The sequence below is a fragment of the Takifugu flavidus genome, chromosome 5 (genome assembly GCF_003711565.1).
Source record: "Takifugu flavidus isolate HTHZ2018 chromosome 5, ASM371156v2, whole genome shotgun sequence".
Lineage (NCBI taxonomy): Eukaryota > Metazoa > Chordata > Actinopteri > Tetraodontiformes > Tetraodontidae > Takifugu > Takifugu flavidus.
In genome coordinates this window covers 6,914,559-6,939,837 of record NC_079524.1, presented here as the reverse complement: position 1 = coordinate 6,939,837, position 25,279 = coordinate 6,914,559, and the positions used below count along the sequence as shown (strand labels likewise).

Here is a 25,279-nt window from a genome sequence, read left to right as displayed (position 1 = left end):
GGACGTGGATATTTAAACCATATATGTAAAAATGAGGTTATGAGGCTGAAGTTCCACCTTCAATCCCACTGCAGAATTATGACTCTATAAAGCTACAGAGCAAATAGGGACACAGTCAAACTCATGTGAATTTAAACCTCAACAATGTTTTATTTCCAGACTTAAAGAGCAGGAATTACCCAGAAGCGATTAATTCATTCAAAAAAGGAAATCATTTTGACGTTAAATATTGATTATTAAGGCGGAATACAATTAAAAGGTTGTTTTTAAAAAAAAACCCTGTTCAAAAACAAATAGATTCTTCATGAATTGAAGGTTTAGTTTATTTTAAAGAGAGTTTATTAGTATACTTACATGGACATGAAGGAAAGTTCCTGAGGCATTTTTGTTTTAAAAAAAACTATATTCCAAAAAAATAATAATAACAAATGAGTTCATCAAACGAGCTGCATTGGTGGGTTCAGTATTTGAGCCAAGGATGAGCCAAAACCGAGGCCTTACTGCGGTCGCCATAGTCATACAGCAGTTCCTCGTCTGCTCTGATGTCTCTGGAAGCCACCAAGATCAGATGAGGGCTTCCGTTAATGGGGTGCAGCTTCGTCTGGCAGTTTCCAGCTTTACTGTGGTTGACGAGCCTCCCGAGACGGCCCGTTTCCTTTGTAGCGTCCACACTGTTGATGTAAACGAATAAACGCTTCATTTATTAACATTCTGGACATTAAAGAAAAGGTCAGCCTGGCAAAAGAAAACTGACAACTCTAACTAGATGCTAAATGATGTATAAAACCAGCTGTGACTCCGATTGAATGGTCACAGCTGAACTTACCAGTAGGTTTTAGTCTGATATTGGAAGTAATACATGTAACAGCCTGTTTTAGGGTCCTCGGCGTACTGGGCTTCTCTTTTCTTGGCCTCAGACAGTTCCAGTAGGTCTCCATGGTACTCCACAACAAAATCTCCCTTCTGGAAGCCATTGAGAGCAAACACCCCTCTTCCTTTTCCTTCTATGTGTCTGACCTGGAAGCATTCAGAGCCCACAAACCGAATCCCAAGAAAATGTTGAGTAAATGAAATACTTTAATTGTTTAATTTGTGTATCAGCTATTATAACAACGTGCACAAAATGCAAAACACATTGAAAGTCTTCACTTTTAAATTACCCTCAATCCTTCTTCAGTGCCACTCTTGATTATGCCGTCGAGGTGTCTATGTTCTTCACTCTGTTGGTCATTTGGGAACTGAGTCAAACTTTTTGTGTATACTTTAATAAAAACATAGAATTTTTTTTTTTTTTTTTTTTAAATACACACCTTTAACTCCGACTTGGTTTTTCTGTTACTTCGTCTCACGGGGAAAAAGTCTGTCACTTTTCTATTTTGGGAAACCTTATTATCTGTTCTAAAAAAAAACAAAAAAAAAGTCATGATTTTTCAACTTTTAATGAAAGTTGGAACGAAACTTAGAGAAAACGCATATACCCAACTTTTTCCCAGTTTTGCGACTAGTTTTACTCCCAGTTTTGGGAGTTGAAACTTTGCTGTGTGCCACCTGTCTGGCATCCGTTTGTGTTGTCGGGTCGACCTGGTCACTATTTTGCTCTCTCATCCCATGACTCTGACAAGCCGTCTCGGTTTTCTGCTCCTGGGACTCGCTCTGAGACTTCTCACTGTGTATTTCTAGAATGAGGAGGAGAAAAAGCAGAGTCGTTAATGGTTAAGTAGTGTCATAAGATTTCGGGTCAGTGAACACTGCGGTCATTTACGCAGCGAAGATCTGGTGACCACACCATGACACAGGCAGATCACGTAATACAAATGTATGGACCCGATCATTTAATGACTTGCCTTTTCTCAGCTTTATGATGTCAGGATTCCTTGCATCGGTGTCAGTTCCTTCCTGAATCGTCAAACTTGAGTTCTCACTGAGGGGGGACTTTGGTTTGTTTAGATGCAGCACAGTTTGGACAGCTGACTGCCCTTTACCTGTGCGATCCTGTAGAGTTCACACGCACATTAGGCCCTGTAGCGTTCACACACATTTACTGAGCACGAGTTTATGGCAAGATGCAAGTCGGCAGGACGTTAGAATAAAAAGCGCACTTGTGCAGACCACAAATCAATCTACATACGGTTCCTTAACCAAACTATGTGCAACAGATTGGGTAGAACAATGTTTAGCTTTGCATTAGTCAGAAAGCATTCCTGACAGCTTTCTATAGACATAAGTATTTTTTTTCATCTTATGAATTACTCAATGATGTGGTTGTGGTTCATATGTAAAACCAAATATTGTAGGTGTCCAAGCTTGACAGGTATTCTCGGAGAATTATTAACTGGGTACTATGGGAATAAATCCCACCTCCTTTCTGACAGAAATATGTTCTCTTTGAGAAATCCATGTGTAACAGCTACAACACGATGTATCTGAATGGATTCCGTTACGGATTTTAACGTATTGAAATTTTGCTATATGCCAAACTAATCAAAGTGGATTCAGAAAACGTCCCGTTCAAAATTAGACGGCTAGATTTAAACTGTAAAGAAGACATTATTTTTGGAAAACCCCCCTCCGTGTTTCAACTATAATGGTGCCATATGTGACGGCCCCTATTCCCTGTTGCACAGGTATTCTACGTGGATGCTGCACATCCGGTGAGTTGGAGCGACAGCTGGGAAGCTTCCTTATTCTATAGATACAGAATAACAGTAACTCCTGGGGACTGTTTCTCTATTTAATACGAAAAGGGGGAAAGTTTTGTGCCGACCTGCTTTTGGGTGGTGTTAAATAGACACCTATTTTCCTACTGTAAATGTTTAGAACAGAACATACCTGTTCACGAGATGGTTTGTTTTCCTTTGTCTTAGTTTGTGCGTCGACCTTTTGTACAGCGGTGTTTTTGGTTCTCAGCAGGTCTTTCCTTCCTTTAAATTAAAAACGTGCACACAAATAAACTAGCACGCTACTGTTAAAACACTGTACAAAACATGTTACTTGCGCGTTTTGACACCAGCTGTTTATAAATGAGGTCCTCTGAAGTCATTTTACGATGCATGTTTGCTTTGTGCCGAGTTACAGTAAACAAATTACATCACGTAAACAAGTTTACCTTTTGCCATGATTCTTTCTCTAATAAAATATGAAGTCGACGGGCTTTTTTCAGTTGTTCTCTTTATCGGCCGACTTTAACTTTGCTAACTTGACTCACGAGAGCGTGGTGGATTTAAAAAGATCACCTTAGGCGTCATTGGCTATTTCGTGCACGTGGGAGGGGCTCGAGCATGAAAACGTGCCCTGTCATTGGCTGCAACTCTCATGTCCCACAGCGACCCCATCGGGCAGACTGGCGCCACAACAGCAGTTCTATTGCGAGGCAAGTTCATAGATTTTAAAGAACATCATGTTCTGGTACAATTGTGTAGGACAGCTGTCCAAGTACAAAAAGATACTTGAGGCATTTTTGTCAGGTGGTTTGTTATTGGGAAAAAATCCTCTATGCGCATTTTGTTAAAAACATTATGTGTTCTTTTGCCATGGGGATCATAACAGCCCTATTCAGTGTCTTCATTCTCTTCTATCACGTCACAGAATCACCTTCGGGTTTGGGGTCTGCAGCCAGTGCTTCCTTAAACAGTCTTTTTCTCTCAAGGTTCTCATTCACTTTCCTCCTTTTGTCTTGTTTCCTCAGTTCAGACTCTTTTTTCTTTAAAATAACTTCACTGAGTTCCCCCTTTTGCAAAACATCCAGCTTCTCTTTCATGATTTCCCGGGCACGCTTCCTATTGATGTCCACAGATCGGGTTTGATGGCACTGCAGGGATTATACATCAAAGACATAATAATAACTCAAATTCCATTTATAAACTGTAGGAAATCATTCATCATTACCTTTTCAAATGTTATTTTAATCTTTGAGAGGGTTTACAAAAAAATCAATTTTTTAAGTTGCTCGTTTTTATCCATTTGAACCACATAGGATTTCTGTATTTGTATACACTATTTTAAACACATTTCTATAAGTAAATATCTCCGTGAAACATTTTAACACAATTAAAATCTTAGCATTGTTGGTGGGGAACCACACGACTGAAAACACTAGAAGGGCTAAATTATACAGCTTTGTCTAACTATTTTAGAAACGAACAAATATTAACCTTCACAACAACCCCACTGGGAATGTGTTTGAGCACCACGCAGTTGCTGGTTTTGTTGGTCGCTTGTCCTCCAGGTCCAGATCCTCTCACAAACTGCTCCTCAAGGTCGTCCTCGTTCAAGACAGGGAGATCTATCAACCCCTTTTTACTGGCTGCGAAAAGACACGGAAGCCCAGATGGATGCGGCCTTAGCAGCAGGAGAATATTGGAAGAACCTGTGAATGCGACACGACTGGTCACCCTGTACATGATCGGGAGGAGACGTGACATCGCCATCCTCAAAATAAGTAAAATAAAAAAATAAAAAAATCCAACGATGTTGTAGATATTAATCTGTTGTGGGCGTCATGACAGAGGAAAAATAAATTTCTAAAAGAGGAGACATTGTTTTTGAATTTTCTCTGTGGTTCACGACCCCATCTTTAGCTCATGTTTTGTTTTGGGGTTCCTGACTTCCGGTATTTTATTCATCAGCCAATCAGCAACCGCTTTTTTTTTCTTCTTGGCCAGAATAACATGTTGGTGCGACTCTCTGCTGCCGCCACATGTCGAGTCTTTGAACCAAAAAGTGTGATTTTGATCAATTCGATCGATTTAAGTTTCTTAGAATTTTCCAAAATTTCCTACGCAAAAACGGCAATGTAAAGATAAACCTAATACCCCCCCTTCACCAAAAAAGAACATTCAAAGTGAACATTTTAGAATTGTTTACATAATTGTTTAAAGACGATGGGTTGAGATGTATCTGCAAGTGACGCTATAATTTGGACTTTAGACCCTGTCCTTCAGGAAACGTGACAGTGGTGAGAACTCTTTCAAATCGACCTTTTGATTTATGCAGGCAGACAAATGTTAACCACATCTTTATTAGTCAAATTGTGTGTTAGGTAAATATCTTCTGTGGGCTAAGGCTAATCGGTAAAAAGAGTCATATTTTAATGACAGACCTTTTCAAAGAAACAAAGCTAGTTTGTATCTGCAAATCATATTTGCTGAAATATTTTGATTCTTTTCCTTCAGTTAAAATTCAATTCAAATGAAAGTAACTATTACGTTGAACCTAAGCAGAATGCATCAACTATCTTTAATATGTATATATATATTTAACATAAATGATTTCAAGTACAGATTTTATTTATTTTTCAAACTAGAATTTGGTATGAAAACGTGACGTGGCACGAAGGCAATATTTTTGCAGGAATGTTGAGCAAAAGAAAAAAAGCAACCTTTCAAGCGGTCGTTACAAGTCGGCATGCGGAATTGCGCAACCTCTTGTCAAACGAGAAGTGATGGATTACATATGTAATTGCCAGCAGGGTGCGCCACACTGCCAAAACTCCTGTAGTTTGACTCATAGTTTGGTAAAACTCTCGGAAAGAGAGCCAAACACCGGAAACGATTGAGGTTTTTAGATTTAAGCCATAAATCAATTCTGTCGCTTGTTAATGGTCTTTTACAGGTCATTTAATTTGTAAAATGCTGACACGTCTAGTCCTAAAATGAGTTGGGTATGGCACAGGTTCGATGTCTTTAACGTTTCAAACCTTTCACCTCCCCAAATCGGTGTCGCGCCATGCTTTTATTTTGAAAGGCAAACCGGAAGCTAGGCTCTACTTGACCGTAACTTTAGGGTTCCGCGTCGTGCTTGAAGGACTGTGAAGTCTTGCAGCGGCTTCAGACTTTAGGAGAGACAACTTACGATGGCGACTGCTCTCCATTTAGCGTCTCTTCGCTCTTTCTGGTTCTCCGGACGGCCACGACAAGGCCCGCAGTGAACTTACAGACGAGCACCTTCCCTTTGTTATCCAGAGCGAGCCACATCGCGCACCCCTGACAGGATACTGGTTATTCAAGGACATTTTAACGTAACCAGTGCCTCCTTTGCTTTTTCTGACGTTCGTGGAAATACGGCGTGTGTGCCTCGGTGCAGTGATGTGGCCGGATTCTCTAAACACTGACAGAGACGGCGTTTGGCACTATGCAAATTAACACGCCCGACATGATGAGGTTTCTCTACGCGTCATATTTACATGTCGCAGCCCTTCCTCCGCCGAAGGGCCAACAGCCAGCGACGTGAGGGGTAATCTTCCTGGCACTGTTTACTCGTCCATTCTCATCATGGCATCGTTTTCGGACTCGGTCGCCTCGCTGGATTTTTAGTGCCAGAAGAGGAAAAAACAGGAAAAGAGAGAGGAACCGCGTCGCTTGTGAAGGCGGTGACTCTTAAAGGTGGAGAGAAGGCCAGTGAACTTTGATTTGCAGAGTGCACAGAAGTGGCGGAGCCCGAGTTGCATCACTGGCGTGCATCAGGTCCAGGTATGTGACGAGCATTGTAAAGCATCAATTTGACATTACCGTGCTGCCATGTTGCTAGGTAACTAACTGGATTCTGGTTCAGTTTTGGTCATCCCGCTTCTGGAGACGCGCCACGTCAATAAAGGCTTCCTTCACAGGTTCTGGCACCGCGCTCATCGCTGCTATGACTGTCCGAATTTGTGGAAGCGTTTGGTGCGTCTAGAAAACTGCAACCTGTTTCAAGCCCCGACGCCTGGCAGCTTCTTCTTTTTGCAATGTTTGCCTCCATGCTGACGTCTTTAAGTTATTACAATAATATAATAGAAGCACGAGAACTATGTGCAGTAACCTGAATCATCATATTTTACTGCAACGATGGGGGTGCTGTCATTCCAGATTTTTTTTCCTTTTGTCACCCCACTGGTGCATTTAAATGTGATTTTATGACTTTCAACACCGAGTGACTCCAGTTGACTCAGCATTGCCAGGTTGAGTCACGCTGGCCTCCATCGCCCAGAGGAGCTGACCCACTCCCTACCTTCCTGTAAACACATTATGACTTGGTAATAACAGTTAACAACAGGACAGATTTGTAGTGTCGTGTTCCCAGAGACGGAGCCTTACGAGAGCAAGGCTGCCGACAACTATTTCCACAAACAAAAGATTCTATCAAGCGCTCGGATTTCGCTGCATGTTGTTTTCGGGCTGAGGAACGCTGGAATAGTAACACAGCAACCCTGGCGTGTTGCAACTTGTGTCTGGCTTCCTGCTGGTGAGGGTTGTCTCAACTGCTCTACGAACTAGTTATCATTGGTTTGGCACTATTGAAGGAACATAATGCGGAAGTGGTGAACTTCAGCAGCTCCTCATTAGGTTATTTCTCAGGGCAGTCGTGCTTTGCCCCCTTTACTTGCATCAAACTTTTGTTTACTGAGCGTAGAAAATGCGTGAGGATAAGACCTTTTCTGGTGACGCTCATCTGTGAGGAAACGCACCCCGTCTGGTGCTGCTGCTCTTCAGTCACTGGAGGGCTCTTCTAAAGATAAAGGACTCGAAGCGAAGGCCATCGATCATAACATCGCTGTTTACCCAGAATTCAAGTCTTCCTTGGTGCTGCCTCAGACTCTTAAGACTTTTCATATAAACGCGGGAGCTCCTGAAGACACTCGCCTAACCTGTTTTTCTGTTGTGAAACTAGCCCATACCAGAGACGGGGGAAAAAACTTACACAACACATGAGGGAGACAGATTTACGTAGAAAGCATAGAGTTGAACATAAGAGGCAGCAGTTTGTTCAGCTCCAGAAGGCGTTGAGGCTGTATAGTTAAGACAGGTTTTTGCCCTCACGCTCTCTCTTTAATCTACGTTGGATCTTGTTTGTGCCGAGGAAGCAGCCCTGATGTCCTTTAAAAGCTATCGCAGAGAGGAAAGTGCAGACGTAGGACCCTGCTTGATAGAAAAAGAGGAGGCATTTCCAGCTGCATCTCTTTGTTTTGGGCTGTTGAGCTGGAGAAGGTTGTCTATGCCCGAGTACAAACATTACCATCAGTGTGAGAGAGAATATGCAAATCCAGGTTGTGTATTTGTTTGAATGGAAAATTCCTCACAGAGGATTCTGTCCTTGTGTGCTTTATTCTGTGGCTTTGTTTAAGTATTCATAGCAGAGCGACTGTTTAGTTGTTGTCTTTTTATCCTGACATGCGACAGGTCCTCGCTCTGCTACAGCTCACAGTGTGCTCATGATAATCCAATAGCTTGTGCCAAACGTCCCTTCGCTGTTCTGACATAAGGAACGCACAGCGATGCTGTCGCCGAGGAAGTGAGACGGGCGCTCTTCCTGTTTGAATGACGGGCGCTGCTGCTCACCACATCTCTTGGTTTGGCGTCTGTGCTTGAGCTACTTATTGGAGATGAGTTTGCCGTTGCAGGAAGAGAAACCGCGCTCAAAAGAACGGCTTTGATGTAGCAGCAGCAGCACAATGGGCTCTAAGTCACTGATTCAGCTCTACCTTCCTGTATTTAAGAGCCCCCCCCATCATTTAAATCATGTTGTTTAAGCAGAAGTGCAGCTTAATCTTTAATGAAACCAAGCTGCTGTATGTTGATCCCCCTTTAATATCCTGCCACCACACAGCATTACACCCTGACGTTACACCCACCCAAGGCAAAGGTGACGGTGTATTTGGTTGCCAGGAAAAGCTGATAGGATGTTGTTGATAGCGTTAATGAGCAGTTGTACAGTTGTGACACAAATGTACAGGGAAGATTTATTGTGTCGTGCTCATTAATAAATGAGATAAACGGAGCTAATGGGTTATTAGAGACTTTGACAACTAATTATCGGCACAGATTTAGATTTTTATGAAAGAAATGCAAAGAGTAAAGATCTTAACTTGCACTTTGAACTCATCTGACGTTGTCAACAGCAAAAAAGGAATATTATCCATCACTGCTCCCTCGAGGGTACAGAAATATGAGGTTCATGCAATCTTATCAGCCACAACAGGCCAATAACGTTTGCTTATCAATCAGATTTACAGCGGCCACAAAGAAAAGGCTGAATAATCAATTTACTGCTGCCTTGCAGAGACTTTTGTCGTCTTTGGGGCAGACTCTTCTGAGGGGTTTTAGCAGCGATTGCATTTTCTGTCATGAATTTTTAACCCAACACGGAAGTCTTGTGTTTGACCGTTGGCTCTGGACTCTTACGCATTATCTGTTGGAGCACGTTATCGTTATCGTTATCGTTTGTCGTCAGTTTGCAACGCTCAGATGGGGACCGCTGCAACGGTCACCAGTGACTGATTCCGGCGTGACAGTGTGAAATGTAAATATCTTCTTTTTTTTTCACCAACAGTCAGCATTTTTTAACTTGGAGGTCGGAAGCAGGACTAATATCTTCTGTTGTGCCGGGCCTTACTCAACCTTATCGGTGCACCTCAGCCATCCAGGTCATGGTCATCTGATCTGGCTGCTTTTTTTAATTCTTGAAGAATTTTCTAAAGTTGCCTTTGACTTCAGAGGACGGTTAAAATGAAGACCTCAATGACTGCCTGTTTTAATCATTCCAGCAGCTTTAGGAGTTGAACACAAGTCCCGGGTAGACAATTCATAATGTTCTCGAGGCACGGCCACTGACGCGTTGCCAACTGGGTAATTGGGTGAGCATCTGATTTGTCTTTAATTAATTGAAAAACGAGGCATCCGTGTTTCAGTTGAGCCTTCGTCTTGCACCTGGATGCCAGCCAGCTGGGCCTGAACGGAACGTTTTGACTCCTCCATCGTCACGGAGCCCCTTCGCTCTCAGAGCAGGTGATGTCGACGACGGGGACGAGGACGATGACGCTGGGGGACAAACTGTTCTCTTGCTGTTCCTAATGAGCCGACTGATGAATGGCACATCCTCACTAATGTTCCAGCACTTGTGTTGTCTGGGTAATGAGACGAAGACAAAACACTTTGTTCAGGATCCGCTGGCGCCTCGTCTGTTAGGACGCCGGTCCCTGTGACGATGTGGGTGAACCCCAGGGAAAAGCCCAGGTCAACCACCATCCCCCATCCCTACATGAGTTTAATTAAAAAAAAAAAAAATCTGTGGATTTTTTGGGTTAAAAATGAGGTGGAAAATACCGTCCAGTGTGTTTTCTCTCACCAAAAGCTTTATCTCCATCTGTTTCTGTCAGGATGTGCTGAATCCCTGGAACTCTCCTATTGGCTAATCTAATTTGGAAGGCCCATTGACTGATATGAATGTGAAATTCCGCTTGCACCACCCTGTAATTCACCACTACCGATTAGCGGAGTGCATCGTCTCCATCTTTCAAGCGTGCACATGAATTTCCAGTCTATGCGTTTCCCACTGCGGTCCATATCACTACATATGCCGTTTTCTGTTTAGATTCTGTTTTGTTTCCTCACATCCTGGGCCCTGAAGCGCCCGCTGACTCACATGCATCACGCAAAATGAAAACGACAGCGTTGTTTCACGTCACGTGACCTCCACACTCCACTTTTTCCAGTAACTCAGAATACCTGATTTCTCTGGGTCTAAAAAAAGACTTCCGCAGACTTCCCTTAGTCCCGCTCCTTCACCCTTTTTCCTTTTGTTCCTCTTTGTATACAGGCTTTTACTGGCATGCCTCACTGCGTCATGGCCAGCCGAAGCCCCTTGTCTTCACTGGAAGTGGGTTGTCTCTGTGAGAGAGATGCCAGAATATTTTGATGGAGAGTATCTGGTTTTACCCAGGCTCTGGGGTTGTTAATGAAATCCCAGGGTGATAAAGCCCGCCTTTCCACAGAGAAGCAAACCTGACCTCAGAGCCCATTGAAATGTTAGCCAAAGTCACAGGGCCACGAGCATCTTTGAAAATGACCTTTTATGGTCAGTCTGAGAGACAGCTTCTGTCTTTGGTCACTGGGTAGAAAGCTGTTGGAAAAGCCTGCGTTGTTCAGGCTGCTCAAGAGGGTTGATTCACCAAAGGTCAGCAGATGGCTTCGGCTCTTTACAAGCAGCTCCCTTATCTTTGATAGCTAATTTACCCCGATGCACGTCCTCCTCTAATTGAACACAGGCCCGCTCGTTGAAATGATGACTCCGTAATCCAATTTGCTTTTAATCAATGTAGCAGTGCATTTATGAAACGCTGGCAGAGGCCATGGTAAACATGATTTAAAGGGTTGTTCCTACATCCGTCCTTTGTCAACATTTTTGAGCTGAACAGCTTTATTGCCGCACCTGGGTAGGGTTTCTCTGCTCTGAGCAGGATTGGACAGGCTGGTATGCATCCAGAACCATTTTAGACGTGGAAAGTTATTCAGTTACACATGCACACGTACACACTCTCTCACTCGCTCTCTGGGTTTCTCACTTCTTTAATATACTTTTTATCTGACGCTTGAATGCCAGATTTATCCTGTGCCTCTGCACAATAATATGACTTGTAGCTATGAGAAATATAGCCTGTATAAACTATTTATAACCTCCTTTAAAGCTTCCGATAAAGCTGTGATAAACCCTGCAATTCACAGCAACCTGTTTTTTTTTAGTTGTTTTTTTTTATTGCAATAAATATCGAAGCGGTTCATGGGGACACTGGAGTTTCCAAGAGACGGTGTTGGAATCTGGATGTTGTCGTTTGGAAAGGATAAAGGTGCAGTGCTGGAGAAGCTGTGAGATCAGATTCACAGGAGGAGAGTATCAGTCCCTTCAGCATCTGGGCTCCACTTTAATAGCCACTCTGACTTCATCTTGGCACCCGCTAAGGAAAGGCCTCTCAGTGTCTCCATGGTAACTTCCTATTTAAACAGCGATGAGATGAAATTATTAAAGTGGCAAGAAAGGGAATACAGGGAAAACATTTCTTTTATTCTTAGTGGTAAAGCAACCACTTGATGTTTTCTGGAGGTCCTGCTTTTTGATTTGGCAAGCTTTTTTTCATCCTTAAATCACACGAGGTGTATTCTGGTTTGGAAGATCTTCATAAATACTCTCATCACATTTGAAAGCCTTTGCACAAATGTGTGTGATTAATAGGAGCAGAGATCCAGGGAACTCTTTAAGCTTTTATTTTTGCAGCAGTAAGGTCTGCAGTGATCTGAATCCACACCTAAAGGTGAAAGGCAGAGATGATTGAGAGAGTTTGTCAAAATCTACAAAGCATTTCATGCTCCCGGGCCTGTAGGGTGCAGGAGTCAGTTAATGGGATGGATAAATGGGATGGAGTTATGTATGCTCCCCCTTTCTCTGTCTGCCCAGGTTACATAAGACTGATTCAGCTGATTCGGTGCGTCTGAGCACTTGGAGGGAATGACGGCCAGCGCAGATCCTCATTTAACCTCGGCGCATAACTGATTAATCCAAGTGTAATTTGCATGTAAGGTCGTCTAATTTTGGATTTCAGAGTGAAGCATGGTCTCAATTAGAGCCAGTGTTGGTATGTTTTCAGTAAATTACAGGCTGAGCAACGCTGAGGCTTTATAAAGCAGTGGGTCCATTAATTAAATCAGCTTAAAGTTATTGGACATCAAATATATTTAGGTGCAATTTTAATTACATGCGGGTGCGAGGCGGTGGGGGTTTAAAGGGGCGATCATCCACAGCGCAACTTTTTAGTCACACTATATATACCGAAGGAGTGAATCCGAGTTGCTCTGCTGTCTTCATAACACCTTATTCCTGGCAGTTGCCGTGCACGGTTCTTGTTCGCCCTCTCTCCGGGTAAACGAGGATCTTTTTTAGAAGCAGCTCTACTGTAGGAGGATGTGGGGAAGGAGGAGGAACACAATGGAGGAGATGCTCACGGGGTGTTGAGTATTTTTAGCGATTCCTTATGCTGGAATGATGAGTAAAAGCACAAGGGCAGGTTGTGCATCCCACGTCCTCATCCCGGTGGAGGAGAATACAGCCCTAAGGGACAGAAAGGGATGGCCTTGTTTTAAGGTGCATCGTGGGAATATGTTATCAATTTTGTATGCAGATCACACTGTGATCGTCTTCATTTCTTGTGTTTCTCCCTTGGAGATATTTATTAGGACGTATCTATGTATCTGTTTGGTAGGAACCACTCAGGAAGTTTCCCCACGCTCCCACTTCACTTCAGTTCGTCGCCCCATGCGGGACAGCTCATAAAACCACTGGGTGGCTTTTTTATTATGGAAACAAGAGCAATGTTTGCTCTTCCTTCGGCTTTATTGTCAAGTCAAACAATTTCCTCCATCCCAGCTGCACATATATTGTAAAGAAATACTGTTGTCAGTGCCCCCATCCAGCCTGTAAAAGGTGAAACCTTCCCCCCATCAGGGGGAAATGTGTTTGTCTGAGGCCCTTCAGATTCATACTGTAGCAGCAGCTTCCCAGGTTTTCATCCAAGGGCTTAGTATTGATTTCAGGAGATGGATGAAGGCAGGAATAAAGGATGGAATGCAGTTTGTATCGGCAAAATGAATTTCATTTTCAGCATCCGTTGTCTGAAACGTGCTCCTCGTTGTCTTCGATCGCTGCAGGTGGCTGCTAACTCTCTCGCTATTGACAGGGAGCGCGCTGGCTCCAGCACCGAGCGCATTGTCTTAAGCTTTTTGACATTTTAAATGGATTGGCGGGTAAGCCCATCAACTCAATCAAGGCCTCCTGTCACGCGCCGTAACTGCCGCCCGCAGCTGTCGCAGACGGAGTTACAGTTTCAAGGTGGCGCAACGTGAGACCGATACGTGGTATTTCAGGCAGTCTGGGGTGAATATTTTCCATGTGTAATTTAAAGGTTGTCACTCATGGGGGAACCCTCGCTCCCTGCGCACCGGCTTCTCTATTGCTAAATTTAAAGAAGCACTTTGATTGTGGTAAACCCCTCCTGTTAGTCGGCACCTCCCTCCTCGTCTTCAGAGCTGTTGTGTCAGTAACAGAGCCCAGCTGTCCCGCGGTTGAATTTACTGGTGAACATATGGCCTTCAGTCTTAAGGTATATGTTGCACTTTCCATTATAGTCATCTCCACAGTGTATAGAGTGCTGGTCAGATGCAGCATGTGTGCCAACACTGCTGTGCGCTGCAGTATAAAAGAGCTGGCTGGATGCACAGCACTAATATTTGCTGATAACAACCCTGTTGCGGTGTTTTATTTAGAGGCTGTGATTGCCCAAACATGTGGTAAAGCCAGATCAGATAGAACTAAAATGAAAATGCTAAATCCAGATTATGCTCGGGTGTGTAATTTATTAAATAATTCGAACACGGCTAACACAAAAGGTGCCTCAGGGGTCTGTTTGTCCAGCCGCGTAAACATCTGGATGAAAATGGGAAAATTAACCTGGGTCCGGTTTAGTCCGACTGCTCCTGTTTACATCTGTGAGGCTTTAGGGTGTGGAGCATAATCCAGTCTTTGCTTTGTGAAGTAGCCGCTCTCATCCCTCCTTGCCGAAAGGTTGTGCAGGTGTGCGCGTCCTCATTCATGCAGGTTCTACGGCTCAGCATCACGTCGAGTTGGACTGACCCTAAATAGTTCTCATTGTACACCATAATTTGATGATTTTTATGAGATTCTGAATGGATGGGAATGTAAATAACGTGGTTATAAATATGCTCCACACCGCTGCTGCTGCTTCACTGCTTTTTCTGGGAAACAGAAGAGAGTTCCCAGTGCTTCTGCATTCCTACTGCTGGCCGCGGTTCACGCGCGAAGAAGCAAAACATAAATGTTGTTCATTGTGAATCATTTCGGATCCTCCCCGGTCGATACCGACGCAGGAACATTGGAGGCTGCATTGTCATGAGCGCTGTGCAGCAGCGTGTGCTGCTATTGCGTCATTGCCTAGAGGAGGAGGGGGGTAGCGGCTGTATTTTTAGAAGGGAATGGGCATATTCTCTGAACGAGCAACGTCAAGCTTGCGTATGCTATGATTATTGTGACCGAGCTATTTTTATGCTGCGAGAGAGGGAGGGAGGGCTTTTTTTTCTGGGTCAAGCACTGTGCAAGTAGTCTCTCGAGCCTGCAGGTGGATGGAGTGTTACAGGTCCTATCCTGCGACCATCGTCTGCACACGTTATACAGAAAGGATTGGGGAGAGGCTTAATGGGGGTTTTTAGTGGACGATCTTTTAAAGATGTGATCAACAAATTCAACAGTGATTGAAATGTTCTGAGGAAAAACCTAAATAGTTGTGAATTGAGAGTAATGGTGTCCTGCCACTTGTTTGGATGCTATGTACACAGATGTCAAAGTAGTATTTAATGTTTTTAAATCGGAAAACTAATAATCCTGCTATGCAGCTGGTCTCATAATTTACATGAATCAACGTCACTCAAATCCCCGCACTGCATAATCTTTTCTAGGCTCCTAATACTTCCTGCTGGAGTGCCAGGTTATGACTATGCAAGTCTCTGCGTAGCTCTTGGTTACAGTTTTTTCCCATCCTTGATGTCTTAATATTCCCCGTAGTGCGTATGTCATTATTGCCAGTTTGTGACATCTTGCTATAAATATATACATTCATATGATACGTATAGAGACTAGAAAAGATCACTTTGACCTTCCCATTGACATGCAATGACATGTACGGGTCTCTCTGGTTCTTCCCCTCCCGGCTTTTCTCCGGACCGCTGCAGGTTAGCCCAGTTTAATCCCTGCTTTTCCCAACTGTGCAGTTATTTTTACGTGGCTTTCTGCTCTGAATTTTTTTTTTCTGTCTGCGTAGGCAAAAGATACGACCTAAAAATGTATAGAAGGCAACGCTCAGTTGAGTTATCCAGAGCACGTCCCTGTTGGACGGGGGAGAGGCAGATTAACCTGACTGCATCTCTGCACTGGCTCCGCTTCAGTAAGCTTCGCAGCTAAACATGTCTTCAGAGGGGAGCGTTTTTAGCTAGCGACTCAGTACAGACGTAAGTGTGGATATGTGAGATTACACCGAATGAGCCGATGCCAGATATTACGCTGGTGCTATCCTGTTGTAAATGTTATCTCATCCTGAACTCTGCACTCCGCTTTCACCAGGACCATCTGAAAACAAGCTCAATAGCAACTGCGAAGCCGTTTATTTAGACTTTAATGGTCCATCAAAAGCGTGTGCTGCTGTGATGACTGAGGTCACCAATACATAAATGTTAAAATAAATGTTATTGCACTCGTCGTGGTCTCGCTCAGTGTTTTGGAAACCTGTGGTTTGTGGTGCAGCTCCAGAACACCGACATGTTGATAATGTACGTATATCCCACGCCCACCCCCTATCTGCCCAGTGGTGTGGAAACAATGCACCACGCATTTCTTAGGCTGCTATTTGTGAAGCCTCGATTGTGCACAGGGGGGCTCTTGCGATGTTGCGTAATGTTCCCCACTCAGCCGTAATCCTTCTTATGCTGGGTGAGCCCCTCATGTGATGGTGCTGAAGGGCCGGGAGAAACTGGGTGGTTATAGAGGCGTCAGCAGGCTGCTTTCTGTGGACCCCACCCACCCACACACACACACACACACACACACACACACACACACACACACACACACACACACACACACACAAAGCTTTGTCCTGCGTATAAGAAGAGAAACTTATCCTAGAAAGTACCTAACTTGTACCTGAGACGCTGGATGGAGAGTTGACGCCGGTGCTTGTCCTGCGATGGTTCGGACCAGATGTATGCTAAGTTATCCAAGCCTGAGTCCAGCCCTTCTTTTCTCTTCGGTTGTCTGTGAGCCATGAGAAGGGCTGTTTGTCTTCAGATTTGTATTGCGGAATGTGACAGCTAAGTGTTGACGTGTTACCTGTTAGCATTGATTGATGTGTTTTTTTGACAGCTTCCATCAGGGTGGAATTTGTTTTGAATAAAAAACAATACATGTCGGATTTCTTGTTCTTTTAAAAAATCTGTTCATCTTTTGTGTGCTTTTCTTTTGTTTTCCCTACAGGAACCATCAATGTAGGCTTCAGCCGGCTGTTTGACAAGTCACACATAGGAGTGTCCCCGTGCCTCTGTGGTCCTGTCACCTTTCCCCTTCCTTCCCGTCCCCGCTCCCCTTATCGGTCTTCTCCCCGACCCTCTTGATCCCTTTTTTCTCGCCACTAACGCGTCACAATGCTCATCAAAGAGTACCGCATCCCCATGCCCATGAGTGTGGAGGAGTACCGCATCGCCCAGCTCTACATGATCCAGGTGAGGCTACATCGAGAGCCAATAACTTTCAATGTCCGTGTGACCAATCATGAAATTAAATGATTGGTCATGGGGCATCTCATGCCTGCACACAAACAGGGAGAGCTTGTGCGCTGAGCCGATATAAATTCTGTGATGCAGGCTTTTTCCACTCGTCATTGCCTGTGTTTCTTTCATATGTGTGGGGAGGTTAGGGTGGGGGTGGGGGGCTGCTCTCACTTTAACTGTCCCGCACACAGACGCTGCCATTGTAGGCATTAGACTTAGCCGTTTTTAAAGCTTCATTTGTTTAACTAGGCATTTAAAAGAGGAAAAAACCCTGAAAACCCCCCCGCGTCAACAGATTTTCTTCTTGCGACTCGTGTAAGGAGGATTTAGTTCATGCAGAAATATGCCGTACAGATAGGAAGTGTGGGGAAGAAAATATTCTGATGTATTTTTTACATGTGTGTGTTCAGGTATTTAGGTGTGCTTGGCCCCATTTACAGGGGTTTATCATTCCAGGCAGACTCTGAATAAACATTAAGCAGTTGTTTTGGGATTTGAACTGGGTTGTTACATAACAGGAACCATAAGTGGTTTCACATTTGAAGAACACGTTGAGATTAGAGGCTCATGCGATCAGTTTAAGGCATTTTTCGAGAATTTTGGTGCGCGTTGCTACTTCAGCCGCCTCTCATGCATTTCCCCTCATGTTAGAAACACTTTGAATATTTAAATTTCTGATAGAGACTAAATGAGAGCTTTTGAGAATAAAACTGGGTCAGCAAGTGTTTGATAGCTAGCTGTCTGTCTGTAGCACAATTGATTTCCCTCCTTGAATAAGATTTCTTGTGATTTTCTGAACTTCTTCAAAGTTGTCAAAGCCTGAGTTAAATCACAGGATGTGTTATTCACGTGATACCTTCGGGAGTCTGAATTTCTGGCATCTGGGTGGAAAACAGCCAGTCTGTGTTTTGCTGACACGGTGCTGATCATGAAGAAGCACTTTTGTCCAAAATTGCTCATCACAAGATCTGCTTGAATGACTATAGATCTATATTTAGACAGATAAAGGGGAACTACTCTACGTATGCTCCCGTAAATGATGCCCCCAGTAGGGACTTAAATCAATAACTTTACCTTAGAAAGGAATCTCATAATGTAGGTTTATGATAATAAAAGTCTGCCTGTGGATGTCATCTTGCATCACGAGTGACAGGCACACAGATGTTGCATCATCGTCTTTAGAGGCGGCATCTCCTGTGACATGTTGGGAAAAACCTTTTATCGCATCAGCAGTGTTACCACCACCGCCGCCGCCACCTCCTCCTCCTCCTCCTCCTCCTCAGTTGTCTATAAACCAGACAGGTAATCCAATCGTAGATTTTGGAGAACAGGAATCAGCCCAACAAATCATTTTCGACCAACAAAAGCTATTAAGCTGCTACTATGGCCACTTGATCATTGCTTCTGTAATGTTATTTACTCTTTGATGCACTGTTGCATGTTTTTCTTTAAATATGCAAATATGTGCCGCAAGCTGGTTTCACGTGAGCAAGACTGTGGAACCTTTTCATATGGTGGTAGCACACCTTTGACCTACAGTTACCCTTTCCCCTAACCTCACCCTAACTCCACAGCCTTGTTGCTGCGAAGCTTCTGTCGCCATGGCAATCGTGACATCAAGCGAATGCCGGTGGTCAGGTTTTGTTCAAGAAGGCAGCGAATGAAAAGAGGAAATGGAGGATAAAAAAGAGTCTATGAAAGAGGGAGGGTAAGAAATCAGAGTGGGAGTGGAAGGGAAGGAGAACGATTGAGCTGGTGTCTGTAGATACCCATGCTTCATTGCTGTGTGTTACCAGGGCAACTGCAGCATGTAGGCCTGCCTGCTGGCCTGTGATCCATCCTTGTGCGAGTCTCAGAGATGAAGTCAGGGCCGCAGAATAGCTCGGCCGTATCTGCACCTCGGCAGCCCGCTTCCCGCCGTGCCCCCCCCCCTCGTCCCTGCTCCGCCTCTGCTGCTGGGATCGCCCATGCGGTTTTGCTGCAGCACGCAAAGCAACGGAGGAAAGTGTGAAAAATGAAATGAGAGAATGTTGCCGCGCCTCATATGTTCGCGCACATCCGTCACGCTCTGCCTTAGCTGCTGTATCTGTATCAGGAAATGAAAAGCAGCATCTCAAACAGGAAACATGCCTCGCTAACTTAATAGGAGAGGAAAAATATCAGGATGTGACTCTCTTCCTGTCAGATCAGTTGGATGTAGCGGGTTTAATGGTACTGGCCTTTTTTTTTTATTATTTCAGGAGCATTTCGCTGCTGCATAAGAAAGGTGGGTGAGAAAAAGCGAGCGTTAATATGGCAGCGTTGTAAGGGTAGACGTTGGACCCACAAATGGTATTTTTATTCCATATAGGTTTTCACTACTCTAAGATCTACGCTCTTTCATGGCCTTTTGACAAATGTCTCTTCATTTCTGTTCCTCCCCATTAATTGAATAAATACTGTTCCATTAAGGGCATAACATCGCACACACTGGTGAATTCATCTGGTTCCTGCCATGCCTATTTGAATGTGCTTTGTGTCCATGTTCCCGGTAAACTGGAAAGAATCATCTGTCGCTCCAGGGGGGAGAAGAAGTGACACTGCTTTTGGCACACTGCGTTCACTTGCCTAATTAAAAGATCAGTCTAGCGGTTCATCCATTTAAAATGAATGCTAATAGTACTCACAGTAATTCTTTTTTCTGCCTGGTGCAATTGAATAGCCAAATGATAGCTATCTGTTTATATAGAAACGTGCTTTATGTTACCCATTTCCAGGTCACACACTGGATTTGGTAGGTGATTAATGCATAGGCTTGGATCTATTTGATAGATTTTTTTGCTAACTGTGTTTATTGCCTGTGATGCACTGTAGGTCAGATGGCCCTGTGGCATCTGTGTTGTGTCTTTGGAGCTGTTGAGAGAAGACTGGGTGGCTAATGAATGACCTGTCATAGGTAATGAGGTCTGGATTGCTAGATGCCTCATGGCTTCCTCCTTTACTAGCCCTCTGCTCATTGGCTGGGCTGGATCCCTTAGACTCATTAAATGAGTGACTGGTAACCAACATTAACAGTTGTTACTCTCAGTGTTTTTAATTATCAGCACTTGGACTTTGATCTTTGGTGAGAGGTTCTCATTTATCTGTTTTTATTTCTCATTTTCTCAAGTGCTATTTTTAGGTGTGACTCATGTAAAGAAAACTCCACCCAGCCCGTTTGCATGAACTTTGAGATCGTGATTGAACAAACCTTTATAAAACCTGTTATTGTTGTTGGTCATTCTGTTTGGTGCATTTTTGCAGCCAACTCAGCTTATTTTATGTAAACGTGTCAGCAGAACATTTACACTTTGTTCTTCTTGCAGAAAAAGAGCAGAGAGGAGAGCTGCGGTGAAGGTAGCGGCGTGGAGATATTAGAAAACAAGCCCTACAAAGATGGACCTGGTGGCTCAGGCCAGTACACCCACAAGGTCTACCACATTGGCATGCACATTCCCAGCTGGTTCCGCTCAATTTTGCCAAAAGCAGCTCTGAGGGTTGAAGAGGAGTCGTGGAACGCCTACCCTTACACCCGCACCAGGTGAAGTTTGCCGCTGCTCTGAAGGCCTCCTCCACAGCCCTTCAGAGCAGGAGTGAGGGTGTTTTAAACCCTGCCAAAAAGAACTCAAAAATAAAAGTTTTTGCACTAAGTAGGTGGAGACACTGTTAAAAGCAGTGAAAAAGTTAAACCCCATCACCTGATTCAGATCTCGTGAGGGATGAATGTGGTGAGGGGGTCTTGACGGTGGCCACAAAGCCAAAGAATAGCAGAGCTCAGTGTGTGGCCTGTAGCGCCTCCAGGCTCTTGGGCGTCGTCACTCTCAGGGTGACTGTATAACCCCCGACAATTATAGATGCAGAAATGTTAAAAATCCATCCACATTTACCAGATGCTCCAGTGTGTTGCTACTAACACGTTATTACCCAGAGGCCTGCATCTGTCTCTTTGTTGCAGTGGTCTTTTCTAAACCTTTGATTGCATTTTGACCTCCAGATACACCTGCCCCTTTGTTGAGAAGTTCTCCATTGACATTGAGACCTATTACAAACCAGACACTGGTGACCAAGTCGACGTCTTCAATCTTTCCACTGCAGACAAGAGACAGAGGACTATTGGTGAGAAAACCTGGCTTTCACTTTGATTCCCTGGGAAAATAAAAACAGTTATGAAACTGTCTGGCGGCATGTTTAGACTTCTGTAAAATTGAAATTGATTTATTTTGCGCACGTGGAACCGCTAAAATAGACAAATATACCAATAAAAATGATGTGTTTATTCTGAGGCGTTCCAAACTTTAGCAGCAGGTAATGCCCACCTGTGGCAGTTTAGGGGTACTGCATGTGTTTGTTGCATTTTAGCTGAACATGAAACCGGTTTAAGGGCAGGCGGTGACCCAGTTACAACCCTGATTGTAATCATTTTAATCAATAATTTATTCCCGTGCGTTCACAGCCAGAAATATAGTCTAAAGAATGCTGGATTACATGATATAGTAATTAATAATCAAATATCTTTGCAGATCCGATTGATATAGTGACAGATCCAATCCCGCCTCATGAATACAAAGCAGAGGAGGATACGCGGCTCTACAAGTCGGATAAGACACAGAGGGGTCCCCTGCGGGATGACTGGATCGAAGAATACAAAAATAACCCAGGGAAAACTCCCATTATGTGTGCCTACAAACTCTGCAAGGTGGAGTTTCGCTACTGGGGCATGCAGACTAAGATTGAACGCTTCATCCACGATGTTGGTGAGTACACAAAAAAAAACGGGTCACACGCTACCAAAAATGCAGTGCACTCTATAATTGTAAATCCAGGAGTTGTTTCTCAAGTCTTTCTATTATCACTTTCCAGGTCTGAGAAAAGTGATGGTTCGTGCCCACCGGCAGGCCTGGTGTTGGCAGGACGAGTGGTACGGTCTGACCATGGAGGATATTAGGCAGCTGGAACTGGAAACCCAGCTGGCCCTGGCCATGAAGATGGCCCAGTTCAGTCAAGCAGAAGAGGCCACAGAGGCCAACGGAGCCGCTCCGTCCCAGGATAAGAACGAGGAGGTTAAAGAGGCAATCAGTTCCATTGAGGCAGAGGAAGTGGTTGTCAGCTCAGGAGAGACCCTCCAGCCTCGAGGCGTACTCACAAAGCAGTGGTCCACCTCGTCTCGGTCCTCCCGCTCATCCAAGAGAGGAGGTGAGGAGCAACACTTCCTTACACATTCATCCCCATCGCCACTTTATGCTTTATTAAAAATATTATAGAAACACTCATCCCCTATTTACATATATAACTTCTATCCAGGTTTTTAGTTCCTCTCGTAGTACCGGCATTTTTCTCTCTTATAGTCTTGAAACAACAAGATTATGGATTAATCCTGATTAATTACACAGTTCAAAAATGTGCCTTATAAATTAAAAACTTCCCTAATCATAATTATGGAAATGGCAAGTTAAGTGACAGAGGGTGTCCATATTATATACATTAACCAGATGTGGCTGAACATGCACGCTTGGCAAGCTTCTCTGCATTGTGTGCAGTTTCTTTTTATTCTTATTAACTTCCTGCTTTGTTCTTCTTGTACCCACTGAGCAGGCCGGAGTTTCCTTGTTGTTTCCTTGTAATATGAAGGTTTTAATCCGCCTGCCTCCAGGTTTGCTCTATTACCCACCTCGTCTCATCTTTCCCAAGCAAACAGAACTTCACAGGGATTATTTTCCCACTAAACCACAGACGTTTCCAGCGTCTTCCACGTGACACCGTTCACTGCAGTATGCCCCCATAACTCCCCCATGTGGCTCTCTCCTGGACTATTTTTAGCAGTTGTGTTGACATCACAGACCAGAGGACACCCCCCATTGAAGACAAATAATAACAGCCGAGACCTGATTGCTGTTTTCTTCAAAATGCATTTGTCAGTCGATGCTTTTAGCTTGTCTGTCAGAACGGACCACGCGTTTTGTGCACCCCTCGACCATGAAGCGCTCCATCTGTGGTGAAGCCATGCACCGCGGTGACTGTTACATGTTTATATAACACTCTCCGTGTGTGGGCCGGGGGATTTTTTGCAGCATTTCTTTGTCACAGTGACTGTGTGTTATAAAAAGGAAGAGGGAGGCTAAAACACATGTCCAAAAATAACAACTTTTTTTTCCCGCTTTCGTGTCATTTTGCAGCGAGTCCGTCACGTCACAGCATCTCAGAGTGGAGGATGCAGAGCATAGCACGAGACTCGGACGACAGCTCGGATGAGGAATTCTTTGATGCCCATGGTAACCAAAGATTTGCGTTATCCTCTTAATTCCAGACAAAACATTGTTTTTGTGGTCAGTCTTGCGAGCAGCTGCTTGCTTCCCTTTCCCTTGACTCTGCATGCGTTTCTTTAACCACAGATCAATTCTTAAGCTTCCCAGATACCCAGCATGCTTTGGGGCTGCAGTTGAAATAAGTGGGTGTGTTACCTTACCTAGGCTGTCTCTGCTGGATGAGCTTGGCCAAGGACATGTGCCAGGTGTCTCACCCTGACGCCCAGTCCAGAAATCACACTCTTCTCCCCCCAGCAGTCACCAGCTCACCCACGCCCTTGTTTACACACTCCCCACACACACACACACACCACCAAGCAATAAATGAATCCGTGCAAAATGATTCATCAATATTTTGTGTTTAAAGTGTTTCCTTTCTGTCACAATGCTAAATAAAAATCATCTTGTTTATTTTATTGTTCCACATTACAAGTTTACACCCGTTCCAGCATAAATAAATCCTGTGGACATCAGTTTTTTTAAGTGGGAATCATTGAAATTAGTCAGATATTAGTCAGTAATTGAATAGTGCAGCGTGCAGGGGGAGACAAGCTGGGGACTGATTCTTTAACAGAAATGTAAGCACGTTTACATTCATGACATACATAACATTTTCTGGAAGAAAACATGAGGTTTGCAGAGATTAAAGTTGATATTTGATGCTTTGTATGAACACAGAAGAAGTCAAAGGTTAGTGTCCACGGGGTCCCTGAATAATCTGAATATTACTGAGCTGCATTTTCCCCATATTTGTTTGGTACAGTAGCATTAGAATTAATCAACGTGAAGCGAGTTTTTAATTAGTTTAATTCTTAAAGCATAAAATCTAAGGTATTCAGATTTACTGTAGTGCCACAATCACACTACTTTCAAATAATACTGAAATTGAACATCAGTATATGACTGGATTAGAGTTTAACAAATATGAAACTATTTTATTTCCATTGACCTTCTCTCCCTTAAGGATTATGTTAGCAAGTGGGGGAGAGGAAAACAAAGAATAGACTTCCGTCATTGATCCAAGGACCCGTGTCTCTGGCTCTGAATGCCGTCAATAAACAAATTAAAAATTAGTCTGGTTTCTTTTTTTTACTAGAAAAAATGTAAAAACTGTTAGTATTTTCTTCCAAAGGACAACAGCGAAATAAATTAGGCAATTCTATTATTTTAAGAATAAGAGCAGCTTAATTCCTTTTAATTACGTCACGCATTGTTTTGAAAATCAGATTGGGATTCCTGCCAACACCAGATTCCTGTTCACCCAGCCCCCTCAGTGGTGACAAATTTAACCTTAAATAAAAGAGGGTTCAGTGATGGCAGTGAAAGAATAAAAATGCGCTGTTATTTGCAAGTAATGTGAAGACTTGTGGCATTGTGGTTTTTTCAACCTGTTAATTTGGTGACTTCGTGTTTTTTCACTGCAGAGGATTTTTCCGACAACGAGGATTCCCTCCCAAAGGAAATCACCAAATGGAACTCCAATGACCTCATGGATAAAATCGAGGCTGCGGACACGGACGAAGCTTCGGGTGTGATGCTGATCCTCAGAATTATTAAGGATGTGATTAAGTGGCCTCAGAATCTAACGGGACTCCTGTGTTTGTAGGGGAGCTGCTGAAGGACATGACGGTGGATTATGAGAGATCAGTCAGCGAGGACCGACTAGATGAGGTAAACGTGTCCCAGTGACGACACCAAATCTGATCTTCCTTCACTGCAAGCTCTTTTTTTGTTTATGAGTCCACCCTAAAGGAATACTGAGGTGTTTATGTGTCGAGGACCCAGAAATGTCAGTTGAGCTAACTGAACCCTTGCTGCATCAGGCTT

At 43.8% G+C, this 25,279-nt stretch overlaps 3 protein-coding genes across 9 annotated transcripts in view; 1 reads left to right on the top strand and 2 right to left on the bottom strand.

Moving 5' to 3' along the window:
* Window positions 1–126: 126 nt before the first annotated feature.
* Window positions 127–3,325, bottom strand: kmt5ab (lysine methyltransferase 5Ab). The gene is made up of 8 exons (XM_057032640.1): window positions 3,107–3,325; window positions 2,830–2,921; window positions 1,845–1,992; window positions 1,484–1,676; window positions 1,311–1,398; window positions 1,161–1,220; window positions 827–1,017; window positions 127–671 (listed from the first exon to the last, which is right to left on the bottom strand). Exons 1-8 carry the CDS (start codon window positions 3,114–3,116, stop codon window positions 461–463), a joined length of 993 nt encoding a protein of 330 aa, XP_056888620.1. The 5' UTR covers window positions 3,117–3,325; the 3' UTR covers window positions 127–460.
* Window positions 3,326–3,454: 129 nt separating this feature from the next.
* On the bottom strand, window positions 3,455–4,641 carry mtrfr (mitochondrial translation release factor in rescue). Its single transcript, XM_057032675.1, has 2 exons — window positions 4,152–4,641; window positions 3,455–3,808 (listed from the first exon to the last, which is right to left on the bottom strand). Exons 1-2 carry the CDS (start codon window positions 4,425–4,427, stop codon window positions 3,575–3,577), a joined length of 510 nt encoding a protein of 169 aa, XP_056888655.1. The 5' UTR covers window positions 4,428–4,641; the 3' UTR covers window positions 3,455–3,574.
* Window positions 4,642–5,779: 1,138 nt separating this feature from the next.
* LOC130525571 (membrane-associated phosphatidylinositol transfer protein 2-like) overlaps window positions 5,780–25,279 on the top strand; it is a 29,811-nt gene continuing 10,311 nt past the window's right edge. For 3 of the 7 annotated variants that reach the window (XM_057032476.1, XM_057032475.1, XM_057032473.1), the window contains exons 1-9: window positions 5,781–6,467; window positions 16,840–17,084; window positions 20,477–20,691; window positions 21,145–21,266; window positions 21,671–21,904; window positions 22,011–22,343; window positions 23,324–23,419; window positions 24,877–24,981; window positions 25,059–25,123. In XM_057032476.1, coding sequence (XP_056888456.1) covers window positions 17,007–17,084; window positions 20,477–20,691; window positions 21,145–21,266; window positions 21,671–21,904; window positions 22,011–22,343; window positions 23,324–23,419; window positions 24,877–24,981; window positions 25,059–25,123 — 1,248 coding nt within the window. In that variant the 5' untranslated portion in view covers window positions 5,781–6,467; window positions 16,840–17,006. Of the gene's footprint in view, window positions 6,468–16,839; window positions 17,085–20,476; window positions 20,692–21,144; window positions 21,267–21,670; window positions 21,905–22,010; window positions 22,344–23,323; window positions 23,420–24,876; window positions 24,982–25,058; window positions 25,124–25,279 lie in introns of all 7 variants that reach the window. The other 4 variants (XM_057032479.1, XM_057032478.1, XM_057032474.1 and 1 more) reach the window with 3 other exon arrangements.

Bases quoted from the DNA above. Each gene is read 5' to 3' on its own strand.
- kmt5ab (XM_057032640.1), bottom strand. The intron at 1,993-2,829 runs GTATGTTCTGTT...TGAACTCTACAG, and splicing joins ACAAACCATCTCGTGAACAG to GATCGCACAGGTAAAGGGCA. The intron at 1,018-1,160 runs GTAATTTAAAAG...GAATGCTTCCAG, and splicing joins GCACTGAAGAAGGATTGAGG to GTCAGACACATAGAAGGAAA.
- mtrfr (XM_057032675.1), bottom strand. From the start codon at position 4,427: ATGGCGATGTCACGTCTCCTCCCGATCATGTACAGGGTGACCAGTCGT. The intron at 3,809-4,151 runs GTTAATATTTGT...TAATCCCTGCAG, and splicing joins CCAGTGGGGTTGTTGTGAAG to TGCCATCAAACCCGATCTGT.